This window comes from Camarhynchus parvulus, chromosome 14 (assembly GCF_901933205.1).
Source record: "Camarhynchus parvulus chromosome 14, STF_HiC, whole genome shotgun sequence".
Taxonomy (NCBI): Eukaryota; Metazoa; Chordata; class Aves; order Passeriformes; family Thraupidae; genus Camarhynchus; species Camarhynchus parvulus.
In genome coordinates, this window is record NC_044584.1 from 11439004 (window position 1) to 11460881 (window position 21878).

General features: G+C 40.6%; 1 protein-coding gene across 2 annotated transcripts; it reads right to left on the bottom strand.

Annotated features, from left to right (window-relative positions):
* Positions 1-727: 727 nt before the first annotated feature.
* On the bottom strand, positions 728-16514 carry TMC5 (transmembrane channel like 5). Of its 2 annotated transcripts, XM_030958175.1 has the most exons (21): positions 16346-16514; positions 15590-15774; positions 15099-15203; positions 14283-14375; positions 13441-13540; positions 12788-12863; positions 12223-12471; positions 11931-12082; positions 11254-11401; positions 9842-10008; positions 9122-9200; positions 8655-8752; positions 7128-7223; positions 6462-6537; positions 5728-5861; positions 4419-4592; positions 3949-4027; positions 3527-3619; positions 2380-2481; positions 2042-2087; positions 728-1254 (listed from the first exon to the last, which is right to left on the bottom strand). In XM_030958175.1, exons 1-21 carry the CDS (start codon positions 16417-16419, stop codon positions 1154-1156), a joined length of 2427 nt encoding a protein of 808 aa, XP_030814035.1. In that variant the 5' UTR covers positions 16420-16514; the 3' UTR covers positions 728-1153. The 2 variants fall into 2 exon arrangements, with proteins under 2 accessions (XP_030814035.1, XP_030814036.1); XM_030958176.1 differs by lacking the exon at positions 2380-2481.
* Between the last annotated feature and the right edge of the window lie 5364 nt (positions 16515-21878).

The following is a 21878-nucleotide window of genomic DNA, read 5'->3' on the forward strand; positions in this document are numbered from 1 at the left end:
TTGAGTTTCTGGCACTGCTGAGTCACCATCCTCAGTGCAAACACCAGGTCCATGTCCAGTGCCCACAGCCAGGCTCCTCAGCTGTATGTGCAGGAAAACAAAATTGAATCTCTGCTCTTGCACTGTGTGTAAAATTTGTCCTTTTTTCTGTGCTTGTGGTGGCTGGCTTTGGGTTGTCTTTAGCCTAAATTATGAGCAAGATGAAAAGATGTGCCTCCTTCCAGAGCAACAAGGGAGGAAAAATACAGGCACTAGTAGAAAATGAGCTAAACAAAACAAAAATTATCGTGGTGGTGGCAAAGTTGTAGTCTTGAATAAAAAGAAGCTGCATGAAATCTCACAGTCATGTATGATAAAAAAATAATTTAAAAAATAAGTCTTAGTTGTGTTACTTCCAATCAATCCTTTAGCGTAAAAGACATGTAAAGTTCCAGTTTACAAGCAATAGCTTTACACAGATGAGAATTTGGTAAGTAGTCACTCTTAGTTCTGATGGCTTCATCAAAGCTGCTTTTAAGTGACTATAATAAACTGTGAAAATGGCTCAGAAAAATGAACCCAGTTCACACAAGTTATTTCACAGCCATTACAATGTTTCAGTCATTAAAAACAACTGCACTTTAATATATTTCTGTTTATTTGACCAATACTGCAGATAAAAGCTGATAAAACAGGTAAAACAATATAACTGTTAGAAAAATAGTTTTAAAACACAACTTTTATTTACAGTTAGGCACAAGTTCCCTTATATTTAGTCAACAACACATGGCCAGCTATGGAGGGAGCCTTACTGCATCGAGGTGGTGCCAGTCCTGGGGGACTGTCACCAAACACCACTGCTGCAAAACAGCCCCCACAGGTGGATATTGCCTATCACAGTAAAAAACCGAAGTCCCGACACATTTTACAACCTGTTCTTCTATTTTTTTCCTTCCATTTGGACGTAAAAAAAGATGTTTGAGAGATTCTTTTATCATTAGTGCAAGAGAGGATGGCTTCCTGCAGCAGTGCCTTCACTTGGTGCTGCCCAGGGCTGGAATCCCCCACTGCCATTGCTGTCCGTGCCCGTTTAGGGCTGGAATCCCCCGCTGCCATCGCTGTCCGTGCCTGCCCAGGGCTGGAATCCCCCGCTGCCATTGCTGTCCGTGCCCGTTTAGGGCTGGAATCCCCCGCTGCCATCGCTGTCCTCCCCCAGCGCCGCTGCCCGGGCACGCAGGGCGAGCGCCACGGCCCGGGACGGGCTGGGCTCGCCGCCTGCTCGGCACAAGGCAAACAGCGTTAACCCCGCTGCTGGGGGCAGCCTCCCTGCCAGAACGGCCCCTGCTCTGCAGGGATCTCTTCTGTCAACTTTTTGCAATGAACTTACGTGGAAATTCAGACTGACACGCAAGATCCCATTGCCTTATTTTACTCTGAGCAGGATGATGTTCTAGGGACTCTACAGCCCATAAGACAAAATGGCTCATTTACCCAGGAATTTCACTCTCTAGTACACAGAAGCTGCTGGTCAGTCTTTAGAAGTCACCACCAACACAGAACAAGCTACCAAAAAGCACAGTCTGTAGAAAAAATTCACCCCACAAGCCCAGTTGTAGGGAGATAGAATAGAAGAAAATAGTGTAGAAAGTAATCTCACCCCTAAGGAGCTGCAGCTGGGCCAATTATCAAAGATTAGGAACAGGCCTGACTTTAACAGGCCACACTGTAAGCAATGAGAAGAAGAGTGCTAGAAAAAAGTGGGGTGGCTGCTTGAGAAGGGAACTGGGGTCAGTTGGCCGCTCTGAGAAGAAGAAAGAGTCAGTGCTCAGAGGAGCAGCCCATGAGAGACACCAAGAAGGTATGGAACTATTGTGATAAGGAGACAACAGTGTGGAACCCCTGCTATAAGATGGCAACACCCAGTCATTTTGTTTTCTCTCTACAGGAGATGATAAAATGCTGTGTCCCTGACATGCAGCTGTCACATGCTGTGTCTGTACATCAAACATTTTTACTGAGCTGAATTTTTAAGAGTTTCCTGTGTTTCATCTTAGTTGCTTACCTGGTGGAAAGTCACTGCTGCTTGAGATCTCAACAGAAAAGGGATGCTGAAAACAAAATTCACAAGCAAATTTAGATCATTATTTCCCTCCTGTGTATGTTATCTTGTATTTGAAAAGATACCAGTTATCTGTAACAAAACCATACTCTCCAAGTCTTGAACAGGTTTGTGATTATGAGTGTTCAATAGCTATTCTGATCAAATTTTTGTATCTGTTCAAGTTAATCTTTAAAGTTATTTCCATGCATACAGGACTTTGCCCACATACATCCATCACCTATGCCACACCCCAGATTCTGTATAGGGGAATCTACATTTCCCTCTTTTGACCATCTCACCTCATGGTAGGATGTGTTTTGGCTTCTGTCAAATGCCCTTTCTGAGTAGCCTGGCACCTCCTGGGCAGGTTGCATGGATGGGTGGTATGAAGAGGAGCTTCTCTGAAAAACAGTGTTTGGCATCAGCAGTGTGATCTGGCTTCCAGCTGTGACTGTGTGGTCAGCACTGCTCATCTCCCTTGTCTCAGGGAGACGGCCTTTCTACTAAATCCACAATGAGATCACTCTGGCACCTCCTTCTGAAATCTGATCTTAACTACAAGAACATCCACACTTGGGAGGTGACAAAGCTCCCTCTCAGGAGTCCCACTTGTGACACCCAACACGGGCAGATGTGGTCTGAAAATCCCCAGCACATAGAAAATGTCCCTTCATATTCAGCTTACCTCTTTACAGTCAACATTTATTTATATTATCACACACATATTTATAGTTAACAATATCAATTATTATCCATACTTGTTTTTTTATTTATGTAATCATTTTAATGATAGCCAGTCATACAGGCGGATTTGGTTTTTTGGCAGGAAGGAGAGGAACCTACCAAATACTTTTTCTCTATCAGTATTTAGGTCAAGGAGTTTTTACTCAACCCAAATAAAAACACCAGACAGCATCTATATGTCCACATTTTAGCACTAGTTTGATGGCTCAGCAGGCAGGACTGCCTTGAAAAATAAATTTAATTTTAGTTATCAGTGTTGTATGGGATTTAAAATGGGGTTAGGTCAAAGCACTCAGTTTTACCTCAGCTGAAAATAACCACAAATCACAACCCCCTAAGGAAATCCATTGCTGGGGAGGAAGGCAGACTCCTTCTTAGCCTGGGCAAGGTTCAGATGTGACCAAACCCTATGGTGACCATCACTGCATATGAACATTAGGAATGTTTTCTTGAAGTTTCATAACCATAAATTATGTCTGGTGAGGGAAGGACTTTTCTATATCCAGATTGAATTCCAGCCTGGAACAAATAATTAGGGAACTTTCATAGCATCCTTTTGCTGTCTGGAGTTAAGTAGCAAGCATTTAGATGAAGTTTGAAGCACAGCCTTATCCCAAACCAGCAGGCTGTTTGCACAGCTGGAGGAGGCCCATGGACCTGCCCCAAGCAATTAAACAGCAGCAGCTGAGCTGTCAGACTGACCTGCTGGCCTCTTCCTCCCAGGGCAGATGAACTTCTCTTTGCCCTTTGCTCTCTTCGTAGCTTTTGGAGTAGAAACTTCTTATCTTTTCCTGCCTGTAGTCAAGATATATTTGATCATTAGCTGGAATGCACTAATTATCCTTGAGAGGCTCAAGGTCTGTAAGTAACCAGTGACCAAAATAATTCTTTCTATTCTAAAATAATCTGTCTACAGAGGGAGCTGCAGCAACACATCTTGAAGATAAAATTCTTTTGCTACAACTCTGTCTGTGAGTTAAATTTCCCTGCAACTCCCATGGGGAAGGGCTCCCACCCTCCTACTACAGTTATAGGAAAAACAGGTTACAGCCCCACAAAGCTGGATGAGACAATCAACATAGAAGCCAAATTACACAAAAGATACAAATGAAGGCCAAACTTACATTAATAATTTGGTTTTGTAAGAGTTTGGTCATGGTCTTTCTTGCTTGTATTATTTCCAAGTAAAGATAAGTAACAATTCTAAACAAAACAAAATAAAAGGTCCATCATATGAGCACTTTATTCTAGTCAGTGTCTAGATAGAAATGTATCTTGTTCATTTTAACTCATTAAAAGACTTATATACCCACATCTTTGTACCCACACGCAGAAAATAGATATATACAATTACACAAGGAATGGGAAACACATGGATTTGCCTAAAACAAGGTAAATGCATGAAATTGCTTTAAACATTCTTTTGTAAAAGATCCAAAAAATTGTGGACTTGTATTCAAGATGATAGGTCATTTAAGTGAGTCAAGAATACAAGCTGCATTTCAGATAACAAAATAACATAGAGTTACTCTGTCATTGCCAGTTTTTTCCACTTAAGGCCTTTTTCTAGTTCTTTTCATTAGCAGATACTTACAGTACAACAGTAGAGATGATGAAGAAGAAAAGTTCACTTGAAATTAAATTGTGGTAGATCCACACTACCCATTTTGAGACAGTGTAGCTTTCCAGTATTTGTATCCACTGATCAACTGCTGCATACATGGAAGGCAAACCTCTGAAAGGACCACATTCTTCTGAAGGTTTTAACCTGAGAGTGTGGAAAAACAGCTACTTAAAGCTTTGTATGTTAATCAGTGAATTAGTTAATATTGTGATTTTGTACATCAAGATGCCCTCTACTGTCTTTGGACTCCCAGGGTACTTCCATGATCTGTATTTCATTTTTAACTTGTGTTCCTCTCCAGCCATTAAATGCCCACCCCAGACTATGCAGTGAGACATGAGTCCTTGCTGCAATGGATCAGTACCAAGCCCTGTAAGCACAACCTTGACATAAATATAACCTGTCAATCACAGTAGCACACACTACAGGAAATTGAAAAACTGGATTTTTTTAACATTTCACCACAAGGTGAAATCATTTCGCCTTGCCTTCAGGGACATGAGTCACTGCAGATCTTCAGTAACAACAGAAGGTGGTAAAATAAGATAGCTCATTGTAAGAATTAACATTGTCAGGTAGACTGAAATAGGAAAGTGTTTGCTCTGAAACTGAACCACTCCAGACAGTCTGAAATTCCCCCTTGCCCTCAGGAAATGATAGCTTTGACAGCTTTAATCCCATCTGATTTCATGTGTGGTCACCTGTCTCACTAAATACCGAAATCATGTTGCTGACTATTGTCAAGAGAAAAGTGTATCCATGCTGCCCTTCTTCCTGTGACCAGAGTAACACACATAGAACCAAAGCAGCTTTGAAATACTGGTAACAACCCAGATGCATTACTACAGGCTTAGCCCTGCCTGCAGAAAGAGCCTCTGAAGATCAGAAATAATCCAGGAGCTGACCTCAATTGAGTTTTCCCAGGTGTTTCTCTGCTGCAGACCCAGAATCACCTATACTATAAGTAAACTGGGAACTAGGACTTGGTAGAAACCTCTTTAGGAGGAGGAAAAGTAAAATTTCATGCATTTAAATAGGAATCCAAACTTCAATGCAACTTTGTTTCTCCTCCCACTTTGTCATGGGACAAGTTACTTAGCCACATTCTCACAAGCTCACAGAGCAGATCTTGTTTTCAGAGTACAGAACATCTCATGAACATCTGGAACTTTCCACCAGTACCTAATAGCTAATATAACTTCTTTTATAGAGAAATGCAGATCCTCTGCCTGGTATCAGGTCACACAGCACAATTTAGTAGGCCAGTGATCTTCCATACCTCCAGACAGTAACTCCAATGACAGACAGGACTCCAAGGAAGGAAGGACAAAAGAGCAGGAAAATGAAGGATGTGGTCATTTGAGCAGTTCTCCAGACTTTGCGAGGGGGCTGGCAATTCCTCATCAGACTGACCTTTAAAGAGAGGAAGGTATTTTGGAATGCTGTTACCTGCCACTTCAATTTGGTTTAAGTTAATCCCACTGAAACTGGTGAAATAGCATCTATCAGAAATTTCCAAGACCAACTTTTATATGAATTTGATAGATAGAGTGTAGTTTTATAAAACTTCAAGAATAGAGTCTTAAAATAGTAAGAAGCAAAATGAGGTTCTGATGGGTTCTTTAGAAGTCTGCTGGGCAGAGTTTGCTTTTGTAGCATATGCAAACTCATGGTTCAGGGAAATTTGAATCCATCTTTCTACCTACAGCTTTGTTCTTCTACATTCAACACTACAAACTGCTTCATGACCTAACAAACAACTTATCATCTGGTCATACTACCAAGACAAACAATTCTGAAAAGAAGATATTTCCACCATGATCTTTAGATGAAAGATCTTGCTTACACCTAGATGACTTCACAGAGGGGAGTTGCTGGGGAGTAACTGAGAGTCCAAAGTCACAGCCACAGGCTGAGTGTCTATATTGATATATACACTCATCCACTGTTAGTTCTCTAGCCTTTAATTTTACTATTTTATTATTTATGATGAATACATACAAAGTTTGTTACCTTTTTCACAAAAAGTACTATAAGAAATGCTATCATCTGGATACCAGGCAACAGAGGTGAGAACAGGATACCAATCCTACAAGGAAGGATTTATGGGAGAAAAAAGTTACATCTTCACTAGTCACCATTCAGTTCTCAGTGCACTGAAAGCAGAAAAATACCACAATAACTTCACATACAGATAGTGTGGGATTAATTGGAAATGTAATTTTGTTACCCTTGCTCCTCTAGCAGTAAGTCCACCTTTGAAAATATGCAATTTCAAACACACATATCTATGTATAGATCTGCAGAACCCTCTTATAACTGGAGTAACATACTCATTCTAGGAAATAAGGCATCTTTTCCAGCATTTAATACTGAGAGTGTTCCAACAAGGACATCATCCCAGCGAGGAAGTAAACAAAACTCCAGGATATTCCTGCAGGAACCTATCAGGTTTCTCCCAGACCAGGTGGCCACCAGGTAAACTACTGACTCAAGTTATTGTTACTTTGTTACACATAATTACTTTGGCAAGTCACAATCCTTACCAAAGGCACTGAACAGCTCATCTCCCAGTTATTTATCCTTTTCTTTCTGGGAGACTCCCACAAACAGAATAAGATTTTTTTCCATGATAGTTCTACATGCAAGTGAAGCTTTGGCTGTAAATTTAACACTTACCAGGTCAAAGTCTGTGCATAGATCAAATCTAAAACATTTCGTCCGATATCAAATTCTGGCAGCCCCAGGTTCATGCAGACTGTAGTTCCAATAATTCTGGGGGGGAAAAAACACTATACCACAACAGCAAATGCTAAATGATAAAGTCCTCTATAGAAATCCCTGTAAATGACCTTCTGAAAACAAGCATCAGTGACAAATTAGAGGCTGCATTAGTGTCATGTAAAGCAGCCACAGCTCATTCATTACACAGCACAGCAGAAATGAATCAGTTTGGCAAAAAAAATACTTGTGAAACAAAGCAGGGTTGAAGTAAGACCTAGTATCTATTTCATACAACTGAAACAGAAAACCACTCAAATACATCCTACTTCAAACTAACTGAGGTTGCAAGGAGCAGAAACAGACAGGTGAGCAAGTACTGAGAGGATTCCTACTAAGGACCAACAATCCCTTTTAGTCACCTCGTTTTTCCTGAACTGGAGTGACTCAGTTTTTTGCCTGTTGTGGCAAGAGCAATAAAGATTTTGGTAAGTATCACATCTTGATACCACCTTATCAACTGCATATCAACAGAGCTGGGCTTTCAGGAGGTTACTCTGAGCACAGAATATTGAATACAAGCAATTGTACTTTGAACCTTTCACATGTCTATGTCAGGTGCTTTTGCCCAGCTTATGGGAGGCCATTCATCACAGCTGATACTGCAGTTTAAGTTCTGTGACTTTCTGCTGGGAGGTTGTTTCCTACTGAACACAAGAACAGGAGGATTAAAGTACACTGGCAAGAGCTGTGGAGGAAAAGTCTTCAAGAACTTCTCAACATTGTTTTGTATAAATTAAAGAAGTTAACAAAGCCCTACCTTGTAAACCAGTCTTGTTCAAATCATGGGCAGAGAGCAAACAATGGATCTCCTACACAAAAGTATGGCCAGGGATGTAAATGCTCTGTAGAGCTGGCAAGCACTTAAATACTGCCTAAGCCATAAGCAATGTTTGGCACTAAGAACAACAGATGTCAGAAGTAAATTACTTTTTCCTTACATCCTGTCCACAATACTTTCTCATTTATCATGCTGGAGGCCTCTACCTTTGAGAGACTCATTATATGCTTGATAAGACTGATAAAATCAGATTTTAAACTTGTGGGCACTGTAGTGACATAACTAAGAGGGAAAAAATCACAGTGGGTACACCAGGGAAAGGCAGCACTGTGCCCATGCTTGTGCAGAGAGGATGGATTTGTGCTTGAGACAACTGATTGTCACCTCAGTCTCAGGAAATCCATGAGAGTAGAATGTGGCTTCCCCCCACATGTGTTTCCATCTCCAAAGGGACAAAGGACACACTGACCTCCTTCTAAGGAGGAACAGCAATATAACCACAAGGCATGTACACAGAGACTGCCTGGTAGGGAAAATCAAGGAAACTTCAGTGGTGCCACAGCCATTGGACTTTTCTCACATGGAGAAAACAGATCATATCTTTGGTTAATGAATGAAAAGGAGATTAGAAAAGTAGTACTCACCTTCGTAAAAACTCTCCAAAGAAAGAGCCAAGCAAACAAAATATGAAGTCAACTAGAACAAGACGATAGATATCTTGGCCAACCAAAGTTTCCCAGCACTTTAAGAAACAGAAGAAAAAAAAATCAAATTAGAATTTAAAAATGATGCCATTTAAACATTGTTCCCAAATGCTTGGGTATCTGAAACTTGATCAAAGATCTGAAATCTTGATCAAACATATTCTAGCAGCCTGGCAAATCATAGTTTACTTCTCAGTGAACAATGCTGCCATCCAGCTGAGACTTGAGCTGGGCCATTCATGTTTTTCTACAGTTGATTTCTCTCAAGTTGCTAATAAAAATTGTTAGGGTAGGAAACTCAGCTTCCCAAGACACCACATGTGCTCCTCTTTGCTGAAGCAAGTCTCTTATCCAAGTGGTTCCTAACCTGGCACTGCAAGTCAGAGATTTGTGTTTTGAAACTTTACCTGTGACTCTGAGGTAGCCACGATGTTCAGCCAGTAGTAGCACAGTATTCCAACAATTGAGATTTTCAGGATGATATTTCTAAAAAGAAGAAGTAACAGTAACTGCACCAACAGCTGGTCCATACCTGGAGGGACTGATGGCAGGATGACCACAGGTCACACTTTTTACCTCCTCTTGGCACTGCAGAGTGCCAGGACTAGCAGGAGCTCTCCTGGGAGCTCAGGTGTGGCATTGTTCTATTGTCCTGGCAGAAGGGGAGCTGGGCATGACAACCTTGGCACAACATCTGCTTAACAGGCTGCTGGCTGGCTGTGGGGGCTCCTCAGGGGAGGGAGGCCTGAGGGACACCAGGGGTTGGGCAGGGTAAATCCCAGGCATTTTTTTTTAAGTGAGATGACCTCACTCCTCTCTCTACTTCCCTTCCTTTCCTGGGGAGGGGGCAACAGCCCAGGGGCCATCAAGGAGTGCTACAAGCCCAGTGTCACACTGCACCCAGCTGGGAGGGAATCCATTCCTCATCCTCATGCACAGATATAACATCCCAGAAGCTCATGAAAGACAGAAGGTCATGATGACAAGAGTGTACAGAAGCCTTTGGAGAAGATGAACTCTCCTCTATAGGTCCCTATTCCCCCCACACCACCCAGACACAGCTTTGTATCAAAAAGTACTCAGACGACTTCAGGCTGAAAGCACTAAGAGGTGGCAGCAAGAAATACCTGATAATAGTGACATATATGTGCTGTCCAGGAGTCTGAAACTTCTCCAGGTACCCAAGCCAGGAGAAGAAGAATGGGATCAATGTGTTGAGGAGAGATACAATCACAGGTAGCACCAACATGGCAGTTTGTCTCTGTAGATCATTGCTATACCCTTTCATAAACAGCTAAGAGAGGAAAAAACATAATTAAACAACCCAAACTTAGAGCCTTAACCAAAATGCTGTCTCAAGGTGTGTCCACAGGGAAGCCCCCTGGCTCACCTCTCCCTGGATGTTCTCAGGTTAGAGACTGTCATGTTTTAGGGGCCCATGAGCAGCAGCACAGTGACCCTCTCCCCTTCCCCTAAATTATGTGGGACCAAGGGTGGGAGCCCCAGCTCAAATGCAGCTCCTGGGGAATAAGGGACAGGTCCTGCTGGGGCTGCTTCTTGCTGTTTCTCACCAGATGCACTGACCCTAAGCTGACCATGGGCCCAGGCAAGCAGCTGGAGAGAGGAGGGAGATTTGCTCAGACCCCTCAGCTCCCTCACTCTTGTCACAGTCCCCAGTGGGGCAGGCCTTGCCAAGCAGCTCTTTAGGGCCAGCAGAATTTGTGTGTGCTCTGGCAGCAACAACAGCTCTGCCTGCCTGTGCTCCTCATAGTGAACAGAGCAGTGCTCACACTCAGTGTGAAATACCTATGTGGAAAAATGCCAATTCTGGCCTTACCTCGAGGTTATTAATGGAGAGGAAGTAAACACCAGCACAAGAAGCTACTGCTGTTGCCAGGGAAACAACCCAAGCAAGGAGATGAGTGGCAATACGACCAACTCTCTCCTTCACAGAAAAATTTAGAACTTCTTTGTTTACTTCAGTGAGACCTTCCTGCAAAGAAACAATTCCTGATGAAGAAGTTCTTAGTCAACTGCATAAGGCAAAACTTGTTTCAGGGCACTACCAGAGAAACGGAATGAAAGATTATTGCTCTAGAAGATGGGCAGAGTAATATCCTAGGGACATTTACTGGGCAGTTTTGTGTTCCTATCCTAGAAGTCAAGTTTCACAGAAAATATTTCCAGCCTGCCTTTTGTTTATAAAATAGTTAAATAGCAGGAAGGAGAAAAACCTGAATAAATACTCTGTATGGCAAATATTTAATAGTCACAGAGACTTGCTCAATAGAACAGAAGCACACAAATATTTATATGTAGCTCAATGAGAAAAGGAAAACAGGCAGCTAAGCCAATGCCAGGAGCTCAGACCAAATGAAACTCAGGAAGTCAGGAAGATTTAAATCTTTTAGGTACAGAACTAGCACACTTGTGTTACTCTGCCAGAGACTTGTATGTGCACACACAAATATGTATGCACAACTAAGTCTCTAACAGAATGACTCACACACATTAGTTTTGTACCTCCTGTGGTTTGTACCTTTATTTGTGTGAGGAGATTCTTTTGTTGCAGCTTCACAGCTTTTTCATTAGTTATATTGAAGTCCCAAGTACAGAGCAGCTTGCTGGCATTCACAGAGAATGCCTTTGTTAATTTAACAAAGTTCCTGGAGAAGAATCTTGCCATGCTGCAATGAAAATTAAATTGGTCAGATGTGTAACAGGGAAATTCATCAAGTCTGTACAGCAGGGCAAGGAGGGAGATTTGTCAGCTTTTCCATCCCATCACAAGTTTATTGGACCTATGTCAGAGCATGCCACATACAACAATGTAGAAAATAAACATTAATGTAAAGAATTCTAGCATTTCCATCTCAAGATTGTTGCTGACAATCTTTACCTCTGGAAGGCCACATCAATTAGAAACAATATTAGGAGCAACAGCTTACAAAAGGGGATCACAATATTCCCAATTTGAAGTGGGATTCTCTGTCCTTCACTATTTTGCAGTTATTTTTAATTTCTGTAATAAAGGTTTGATTCCTGGAGACTATCTTTTGAGCAGAAATTTCTATTTAAACTCTACACCTGTAAATAAGGACTTACAGACACATACTCAAGTAATTATTACCTCTAACTGTTGGCAGGATGGGGTTTTTTATTGTGTGAGTATTTTCCCCTTAACATAAGAGAAACAGGAATTCACAGTCAGTTTACCTGAACAACAAGATAAGAAAACAGATGACAAAATATATTCCAACAGTGAAAATATAGGCCAGCTGCATGTTGTAAGATGGACCATTCTCCACTTTACTGATTGTAGCATTGGTGTAAAAGCCATAGTAGAGCACTGTTTGTTGAAAATAACCCTGAAAAGGCAAGGACATTATTCAGAATATTTGCTACCATCTCCATGGTAGCAAGCATCATTTGAAGACAAATTACTGGAGGTGGGAGCTGTCCTATTCCTTATCATGAAACCACAGGTGTGATTAAATTTAATACTTACAGCTCCAGTGAGCAGCTCCAGGCCCGTGAATGAAAGGTTATTTGGTTCTGCTGCAAGGAACTGAGGAATTGTGATGAAACCAAAGTTTATGAGGAATGAGAAGATGTTCAAATTTAGCAGCCACTTCAAGAAAACAAAATAAGAAAGAACACTTGTTCCAAACTCAGCACCAATGATCTTCAGAGTCTTGTGCCATGGCCGCAGTTGGTGAAAATATTCTGAAAGGGTATTTCCAAATCGCCCAAATGACTGCAGGGAAAAAGAGGAGAGGCATGAATCTCAGCAAGCAAACAGGACTCAGCTTCACATAATAAAGCTTCACATTTTAGTGTTGCAAGAATACACATTTTAATGTTGTTAAGAATGGATTTGCCCCACTCCATGCACCATAAGATGGTGAATTGGTGCTCCTGCCGTGCAAGTCATTGTTATGAACACTGCAGCAATTAACTGGATCCTTGGTAGGTAACATGAAGCAAGACACCAGATTCCTCTGGAGGCAGTGCTAACATTGCAGCTAGAGTGGTTTGCTCTGTTGTGACTGACAGAAGTTTCTGGCACTTACCACTCCCCATGTTCCCTGTGTACACTGAGCTCCACGATGCCTTGATTTTTTGGTTATTTCTTTCAGAACTTTGTTTCTATGGAAGAGCAGGGCAGGGGTGACAAGCATTATAGTATGAGTTGTAATTGAATCAAGAAGCCAAAGAAGATGCTGCAAATACAGTTTCACCCCTGTGCACATGAACAGAATTAGTACAACATGGAGATGTTCTTACTGGTTCATTTTATATCAGCTGATATCTTGGCTCCTGTCCCTGCTATGACAGCATGTTCTAACCCCTCCACTAACTCACACTGGCAGCAGAATTTAAATATATTTTGTGAGGAGACAAAAAGATGGTTGAGATCATATGGTCTCTTCTCCATTTTCAATTACCAACATCCAAGCTTCCTTTGAAAATAATCTCAGGTTATCATTTATAACCAATCTCAGGACCATGATATTTCTTTATATCACAGTGAGAGATTCTTCTTATCTCCATCATTAAATTATTTTCTGTTGCAAGACATTAACTCTTTAAGAATGCATTAAAAAGTACTTTGACATAAAGTGGCAAGCCAAAACTCAGCAAATGGCAAACTCCCATAATTGATAGCTAGATGTTGCTAGAAGTAAATGTTTTGAAAACCAAACAGATAAATTTTTATTTTTACCTGATCTCTCTCTTTTTTCTCATGGTCTCTGGCATCTTCTGGATTGCTTTAATCCTTTCATTGGTGGACATACTTGCAAGACTTCCAATTAAATCTTCCTCTGCATCAAACCCATGCAAAAATCAGAATTTGGGGATAAGAATACAGTAATTTTTATACACAACCTGAAATGGATATAACAACATTCCCAATTTACACTGCTACCAATGTGTGTAAGCTGAGACTTAATTATTTTGCCCAGAATATCTTCAGCTCCCTTAGAACTCTAAATCAGATGCAAGTAGTCCAATAATGTTCATAGAAAGAGTGGCAATATAAAGGAAAATAAAATACTGACAAAACTCCAAGATTCTGGTCCATTGCTTGATCACTGTTTGATAGCTACACTTCTATGATGCTACACATTGACTTGAAAGCTAAACTTTTGCTTTATTTCTTCTGTAATTTTAGTTGATGTTAGTGCCCCTCCTTACCACTACCTATGCCACAGACACACCTCTCTGACCTGCCAATTGGGCTGCTTCTGCATAGTTGGAATTTGATGCTAATTCCAGACACAGTGGCTGAAAGCAATCTATTAGCTGGTCAAACAAATTCTAATAAAGAGCTTAGCATCTCTTTCTACAATTTAACACCTTCACACTGCACTGCATTTCATTTATCATGGGATTTGAGTGTGTTAGGAGAGCATAAAAGATTAATCACTACCATCACACAAACCTAAGCTGTCCCCATAACCAGAAGGGCTGTACACACAGTTCTGGTGAGAAACAGAGCAGCATCAACCACACCATCCTTGTATAAGACACTGTCAAATCAGATCCCCTTATCTAAACCCCTACCTTCCCTGCACATTGGATCTGTTTCAAGCATGCTGGAGGAAGTCATGAAGATGTCATCAGGTGGTCTTCGGTTGCGTCTCCGAATGAAGCTGTCTGAATAACACACGTTCTTTAGGAAGCCCAGAGAGTCCTAACAATTTCACTTAAGAAATTCTAATTTCACTTTGACAAGAACAAGCTAAAAGTCTTCCTTTAATCTCACTAACTTCATGCAAAAACGCTCCCCCACTTCTTTCCTGGTTGTCTTTGACACCCACAAGCAATTTTTCCGATAAATGCTGGAAAAGAGGAACTGAGCCCAGTCTTCAGCTGTCATGGAGAACTCCATCTAACCCATTCACAAATGCACACATTCACTATTCAAGACTTTCTTCTTGGAAGACAAGCCCTTTCTTTAAAAATCCCTCCCCAGCCTTCAGGGGGATCATTTTGGAATCACACTCCTTCGTGCTGAGTAAGTTCTATGTGCCAAACTCCCATTTCCCTGGGGCCAAAATGCAGCTGCTCTCTCCACCTTTTCATCCACTTATTCAAACAGGTGACTACACTCCTTAAAAGCATCTGCCTTCTAGTCATGACACAGATGAGTTTAGCCACAGCTTTCCTTGCCTGGCCTTCCCAGTAATATAATGGCCAGTCCCAGTGTCACATCCCAGTGTGGAGCTCAGCTCTCTGATGTGGAAGAATCCCATTTATGACCCCTTTTATTATGTGAAGATATTCATACCTGAACAAGAAGACTTTAAAATATTTATTAGTATGATTTTATGGAGGCCAAGACTGACATGCAATATTGTAATGCACCACAATCCTTACCCTCTGATCCACTGGAAATTCCATGAGTGTAGGGATAATCCAGCATATGGGAGGTAGAATGTGGGGTGTAAGTCAGTTCTGGCTCAGGCTCAAAGGAAAGATTGCCTGTTGAAGGAAATCAGAGTTACACAAAGCTGCAAACTGCTCTGGGTTATTTACAGACACAGAATGCCAAGCCCATGACAAAATACAGATCTAATGCCAACACAGCAACAGTGTTGGCTAGTCCCTCAACAAAACTCCCATATCCCACCCCAATGTACATCCCAGTACTCAACAACTTACTCAGTCCACACAAGACAATATTTATCGATCTGTTAGTACAACAATCCATGGATTTGCTAATAAAATACATGAACTGCTTAAAAAACCAAAAAGCTAGGAATATTTACAGAGTTGAGCTTTGCAAAGCAACAGGGCTCCCTTGGGACAGAGCCAAGTGTTATTTGTTCCAGGCATTCTTTAAGCTGCTCACATGAGAAATTACATACCTGTGAAATTCCCATATGGACTTGTGCTGGGTAAATCCTGGCTGCAGTCAGATCCAGGTCCCAGGGAAGCCATTGGGATGGCCACAGGGTAGTTCTGCTCCCTCCCTCTGCGCTCTCCATAGTAATCAGACTGAGATGAATCATGAGGAGTTTGGTAAGAAAATGGATTCTTTTGAGAACTCCCCCTGTGTAAGCAATAAAAAAGAAAATCCTGACTCTCATAAAAACCCTCAATAGGTATCTGGAATTTGAGTACATGATGAAACAAACTATGATACTGAGAGATATTTTGTATTTACAACTTCAAAAACATAATTCTGATTTGACCATCAAATGAATTAAGAAGCTAAAATTTTCTCCACCTGAAGTTAGCTTAGATTCTAACTAAACAGGAATACTGGCTTGGAAAACAAAGACAGCCAAGGTTATATCCCATTGTAAAAATTACTGGAACTAAAAAATATGTACAACATTATGCCATAAATACATTTAACTAAAATTCATTCAATATGTAAAAAGTAAACACACCATTTCCTTTGATTGCTGCCTTCCTGGTAACAGTTTTAAAAATTTGTCTGATAATATTTGTCTGAGATGAGGAAAGAAGGCTTTCTTTTTAAAAATTTGTCTGAGAATATCCCATAAAGGAGGGATTCAAATAAATCCACAAATTAAAACTCCAGAGAAGAAGTATCTTCTGCATATAAATGAATATTTCTCATGGCACAGTCACAGAGCAAAATTAAATAAACTCACCTTCTATCAATTTCCAGTGTCTCTGAGAAGTGATAGTCTGGATTTTCAAAGGTTTCATTGTAATGATAAGACATGGCAAGTCCTTGGTTTGAAGGATGAAATCTTCCTTATTTTTGTCTCTACTGCTCCATTAATATGTTAAAAGGAAGACTGATTACAGACCTGATTACAAAACAGATGCAGGTGCCTAAAAATTAAAAGGAAGGAACTCCATTTTAGCAACTTAGAAGATTCTACTAACAAATAACATGAACCAGTATAAATCAGCAGTGGTTGTAACTTCATCACCTCACCATTGGGAAACTGGGGTCCACCAGAAGTTGCAGGTCAAATAGGAACTCATATTTCTCTATAGTTAGGTCTCTCCAAACCCACAGGACTGCAGTGCCACAGAAGTTTTCCCAACACTAATGAGGCCAGGCTTTAGAAGCATGTCAAAACATTAAGAAAAAAATAAAGTTCTCTCTCCTCCTTAAACAGCAAAAGCCAAATGCACAAATCTTCTCAAAAAATTAACTCCATTTCCAAAATGAAAGAGGAAGTGAAGCCTGCCCTGTTCCTTGCTAGCAGTACATCTCTAAGCTTTAGTTGTGAATCGGGGACCTGAGGGACTGTGGTTTTGTACAGAGCTGACAACATCTAGACACTCATTCTTAATGAGGGCTCTTCTAATGGTTTGATGCCTCAATCCTTTAAATAGGCCTGGTTTTAGATTTCTCACAGAGTGCTCCATTTTAATCTTAAACAAGCCACACTTAGAATTTATTGAATTGAATGGGAGTCCTCAGGAGCAAATAAAAAGGGAATGTTACATTAGAAGAAGAGAATCCAAATTAAGCAGGCAGTTCTTGCAATTAATCAAAAATCATACTCAAAATAAAAAAGGAAATTATTTTTAGCATTTCTTCTTAAAGGCACCATGCAAGTTTCCTAAGCTGGCAAGCTATTCCACAGCAGGGAAGGGAAAAATAAATGATAAAGGGCAAAGCTGGTAAAACCCATCAGAATCTATTTTTATTTCAGCTCCATTCCTAGAAAAGCAGAGCTGAATGACATTTAACAGTAGAGTCTCAACAAACTTTTTCATTTGCAGTGGATTTTATTTGTGATGTAGCAAAGGAAGTATTATAAAAAAGTAGCTTCCAAAATGGATAATTATAAGGTGTCTAGTTCCTGAGGGCTTTTCAAAATCTTATTCTGCAAAAAGAAGCTCTTAAATTACTGTTGTGTCATTTACATGCCTCAAGAGCTTGGAACACAGTCTAAAATCTTGCAGTGTGACGTAGTTGTAAAACACTGCCCAGGTTTTGCACCCTGACTTGCAGAATTAGGCTTATAAACACGAGGGATTGATTGAATTCAAAGTCCAACATTTGAATCAGAACTCTGACTACACTTTGATTACAGCTTGAGGAAGGGTGCTCTGAGGCCCAGGTACTCAGCACATCCAGTCAAAGCACACCAGGCAATGGGAGCACACAGTGCATCACCCTGCTGCTGCAAACAACTGGGTGTGATTGTTGCCAAAAAGAAACCAGAAACAGCCTCTCCTAAGTGACACTTGTGTTTCTTCAGGCAACAATTTCACACCTACAGAGACAGAGTGAGGCTCTCATGCAAGCACAAGTATAATTAGCAAAGCCTTCTTTCCTCATCTCCAAAAAAACTTAATAAATGCCCCATGAATCCAAGGCTCTTAAAAATCACGAGAAGCTTAAATCTCCTGAAGAGGTAGATTTCCTTTGACAGGAAGCACTTAGCTCTTGATGATCTCTTGAGAACTAGCTCAGAATATATCTGAACTTCTGTACAAACCCTTCAGGAATTAGTACATTCTGTCCCTATATTCTATTTAAAAGCATGGAAATGATTCTTGAAAAATATTGTCACGGTCTTCTGCAAAGGCTTGCTTGGAAAACTAAACACCTCCTATAAATGTGGTTTATATTTCAAACTGCAATGAAAAGCTGAAGAGGGAAACATTACTTTCTCAGGGGCAGGAAATTCTGAGACAATTCCCTTTGAAGAGTGTGCAAAATTACATTTTTCTATTTTTTTAAACTGGTTTCCCAGGAACCCAACTCTCTTGGACTCAGCTTTCCAAAAAGCTGGGAAGCTTGCCAGCAGGGCAGCTGGAAAGCTGAGCACTGATCTAAAGAGTTTGCCAACTTGCCTGGTCTTTACTTGAGCTGTAGAGAGCACAGACATTTTGATGGAAGTGTATGGATTGTGCAGACTCAGCATTACCCAGAAGCAAACTGGCAGAAAGCATCAGCCAAAGCATCAACCATCCATATCAACCAACTTGCTGACATCAACCAACCAGAAGAAACAGATCAGCCTGGCTGGGAAATCTATCCAGCATTTCTTTCTCTTACTTATTTGAGAGACCTCAAAGCTTATCCATAAAGGCTTCCTCAAAAACTCAAAAAAGCCCAAGATAGATTCTCTGTTGGCTCTGTCATTATGCACTCTGTTTTCTTGGGTCTTATGATGCACTGCACACAGGATCACTATGAAAATCCACAGGGATATTTACAGTCTAACACTGAACACATCTGAAAATATAGTTTTTTCTCCACTCACAAAGTTTTAATGACTTGAAGTAAATTTTCCACATACGCTGAGGCAAATTCAAATCAGTTTATACATTTCTGACCAGTCATAGCCCACTGGAAATAACCCAAAGCAGGTAATGCTCAAACTAAACCATCTCTTTCCTCTTTTCACCCTATGATGGAATGCAGGAAACCATAGTTCCAGGAAAAGATAGGACACTTAGACTTAGCTTTTCCTTAAAAAAATTATTTAGAAGGGAAAAAAATAGCTGGAAGACAGAGGTTATTTATGAAAGACAGAAAGCAGGATCTTGACAAATCTTCCCTCTGCACAATGGCGTCCACTTGTGGATTATATTTTGGGATTTCAGCAAGCAACTTATCTTGCTGAAACAAACAAATCCTGTGCACCTTCTCTGGAGTACAGCAGCGCTTAAGATCAGTGGGTTTAATGACCATTGATATTTAAATAAGTTAGAAGATCTGTGGAGGGCGGGTGCTTCCCGCTTAAATCCTTCAACCCTGTAATGATACAGACCAGGAAACTCCAAGCAGTGCAGACTCATACTTCTGAATCATATCCCATAAAAATGACTGCCTTCAAGTCACAGATCAACAGCCTTGACAAAATATTCCAGGTTAGTTTAATCCCTTCCTGTGCAGGTAATGTTCTGCTATAGACACTAATCCTCATGTAGAATATAATAAAACAAACATGAGTGTCTTGCCAAAACAGCACTTTGTCCTGGCATCAAGTTTAAGGAAAGCCATTTAGACCTTCAAGCTCCTTACCTGTAATCTCTCAGTAAAAAAAAGATTTCGTTAAGTAAATCCTATTTGCACGCATCTTAAAATGGAATAAAACCAGGGAATTCCAGAACTGCATCACAGATAACTTAATAATGTTGAATGATGGGAATAGAACTCATGGAAGAAGTGATTCAGAGGGCTGAATGTGCTCTATATCCATAAAGATTGTTTAGTTTTGTAGGGTATGACTACACAGGACTGCACTGTTACCCAAGTTTTATTCATGAATGCCTGTCCTGTTCAACATGTTCTACACATCATGATGACAAAGAACCAGATTGATTTCTGGAAGCCAAAAGTGAGTTTGAGAGACAAGCTGGAGTTTTACATTCTGCATCAGCAGCTGGACTCCAGTACTGATCACTACTCTTCCACTGTCTCAGTCCCAACAGTTTCAACACCTTTGCAAGAGACCAGGAAAGCCTCTCAGAAAATCTAAAGGGCTTGTGTACTGACACTAACCAAACACTGCACTGGGGAAAACCTCATCTCTAAATGATGTGTTAGCAATGGAACCAAGTGAATCATACACGGAAGCAAAGCCACTTATCTTTACTGCATCTTGCCAAAGTACCCAACAGCACCAACAAACACCACTTCTTACAGGCCTCCCTTTGTGGTTTTATTGAGGCCAGCAGGGTCCATTTTAGGAACCAACAGCAACTCTCCTATTTTAGACCTTGAATTCAATTTAAGCAATCTAAATTGTGCCTGTGCTACAAGAGATCTTCCCAGTGATAGATGACATGCAGCAGCATTAAAAACTCATTTGCTTAGTCTTGCATAGGGAGAGATGAACAAATTGGGAAGAGAGAGCGACAGCATCCCCCTCATAGCCACCATGCTGCTGTCTCTCCCAACAGCTTGCTGGGTCTGGAGCCCAAATGGATTTACCTTCTACTCCTGTAGTGCAATGGCACCTACCAGAATTCAGATCCCACTCTGCTATCCCTCAGCTGTTCCTGTAAGAGTGGGGTCCAGAGAGCAGCCAGAAGGGAGCAGAAAAGTGTCTGTTTGCCTTCTCTTCAGCATCATGAGCTCTGTTCCTTATTTACTCTTTATCCATTTTTCTGCACCTACTCACTTTTTTGCCTTATCCCTTTCATTTAACATTCGTCTTGTAATTCCCTCACAATAGAGTAAGACTACAGTATTTTCATGGTGTTCACTTTCTTTGCAAGTTAAATCCTTTGTATCACCTGTGGCTGCTTAGACAAGGTTTTTGGGGAAGGACTGCCAGCTACTTTGTGTATGCAGTGTCCCAGACAGGTTTCTACTTCTTCACCTGAGTTTAGAAACCTGCATTACAAACATGTCCCAGAAACACCTAGAAAATTGTTACAATATGTAGTTAAATTTTAGTATCCAGTAAAGTGCTATTAAGTGGAGGCACATACATTTTTTGCATAAAGGGAGTGGGTGAAAGTTCAGATACTTCATTAATTCTGTGAAATTCATAGTACTCTCCCTAATCTACCACACACATTCCTGCTTCTCCACCCAAAAGGCTCCACAGACCCAATTCCTGTGGACTGAAGTACATAGGACAATGACTTCGAATTATCTAATCCTTTACCTGAAGGCTCCTTTGAGAGCAACTCTCTGTGTTTGGTCCTTTGTTGCTTTTATTCTCCTAAATCTGACCGCAAGGGCAAATTTAATTCATTGGGAAAATCATAAGCACTGAGATATATAACTACTAAAAACAGAAAGAGAGAGCTGAAGAGCAAGAACACTATACCTAGCAGAGAGAGGCAGGGTTAGCAAGAATAAGAAATAGACTCTACATTATTTCTTTAACCCTTGAGAAACATTATCTAGCTTGTAATGTGACCATTAAGTGGAAAAAAAGGCTGAAGCAAGAATCATTTCATATCAGTGCAAGTCAATCTTGTGACTAAATTTCCACATTGCAGACTGTCACGTTCTCTGCATTTAGCAGGACTAAATCTTACTTTGCAAAACAAGTTTTTTAAGTCTATTAACCAACATTACCAGCTACTTGTATTTGAAGGAAATAATTGCTTACAAAAAAAAAAAAAAAAGAAATGAGTACCTGGTTAGAATTAATTTTCTGCTTTGAATGGAAAGGCAGCCAACAACAGCAGGTCTATTAGAAGATACTGCTTACTAGAACAGTTCTGACTGAAAGAAAGCTGTGTTTA

Excerpts from the sequence above, each read along its gene's own strand:
- TMC5 (XM_030958175.1), bottom strand. The coding sequence starts at position 16,419 with ATGTCTTATCATTACAATGAAACCTTTGAAAATCCAGACTATCACTTC. Across the intron at positions 10,009-11,253 it reads ATCTCCTCACACAAATAAAG|CTGTTTATGAAAGGGTATAG; the intron begins GTACAAACCACA and ends TTCCTCTCTTAG. Across the intron at positions 4,028-4,418 it reads ATCATCTCTACTGTTGTACT|AATTGTTACTTATCTTTACT; the intron begins GTAAGTATCTGC and ends TGTTTTGTTTAG.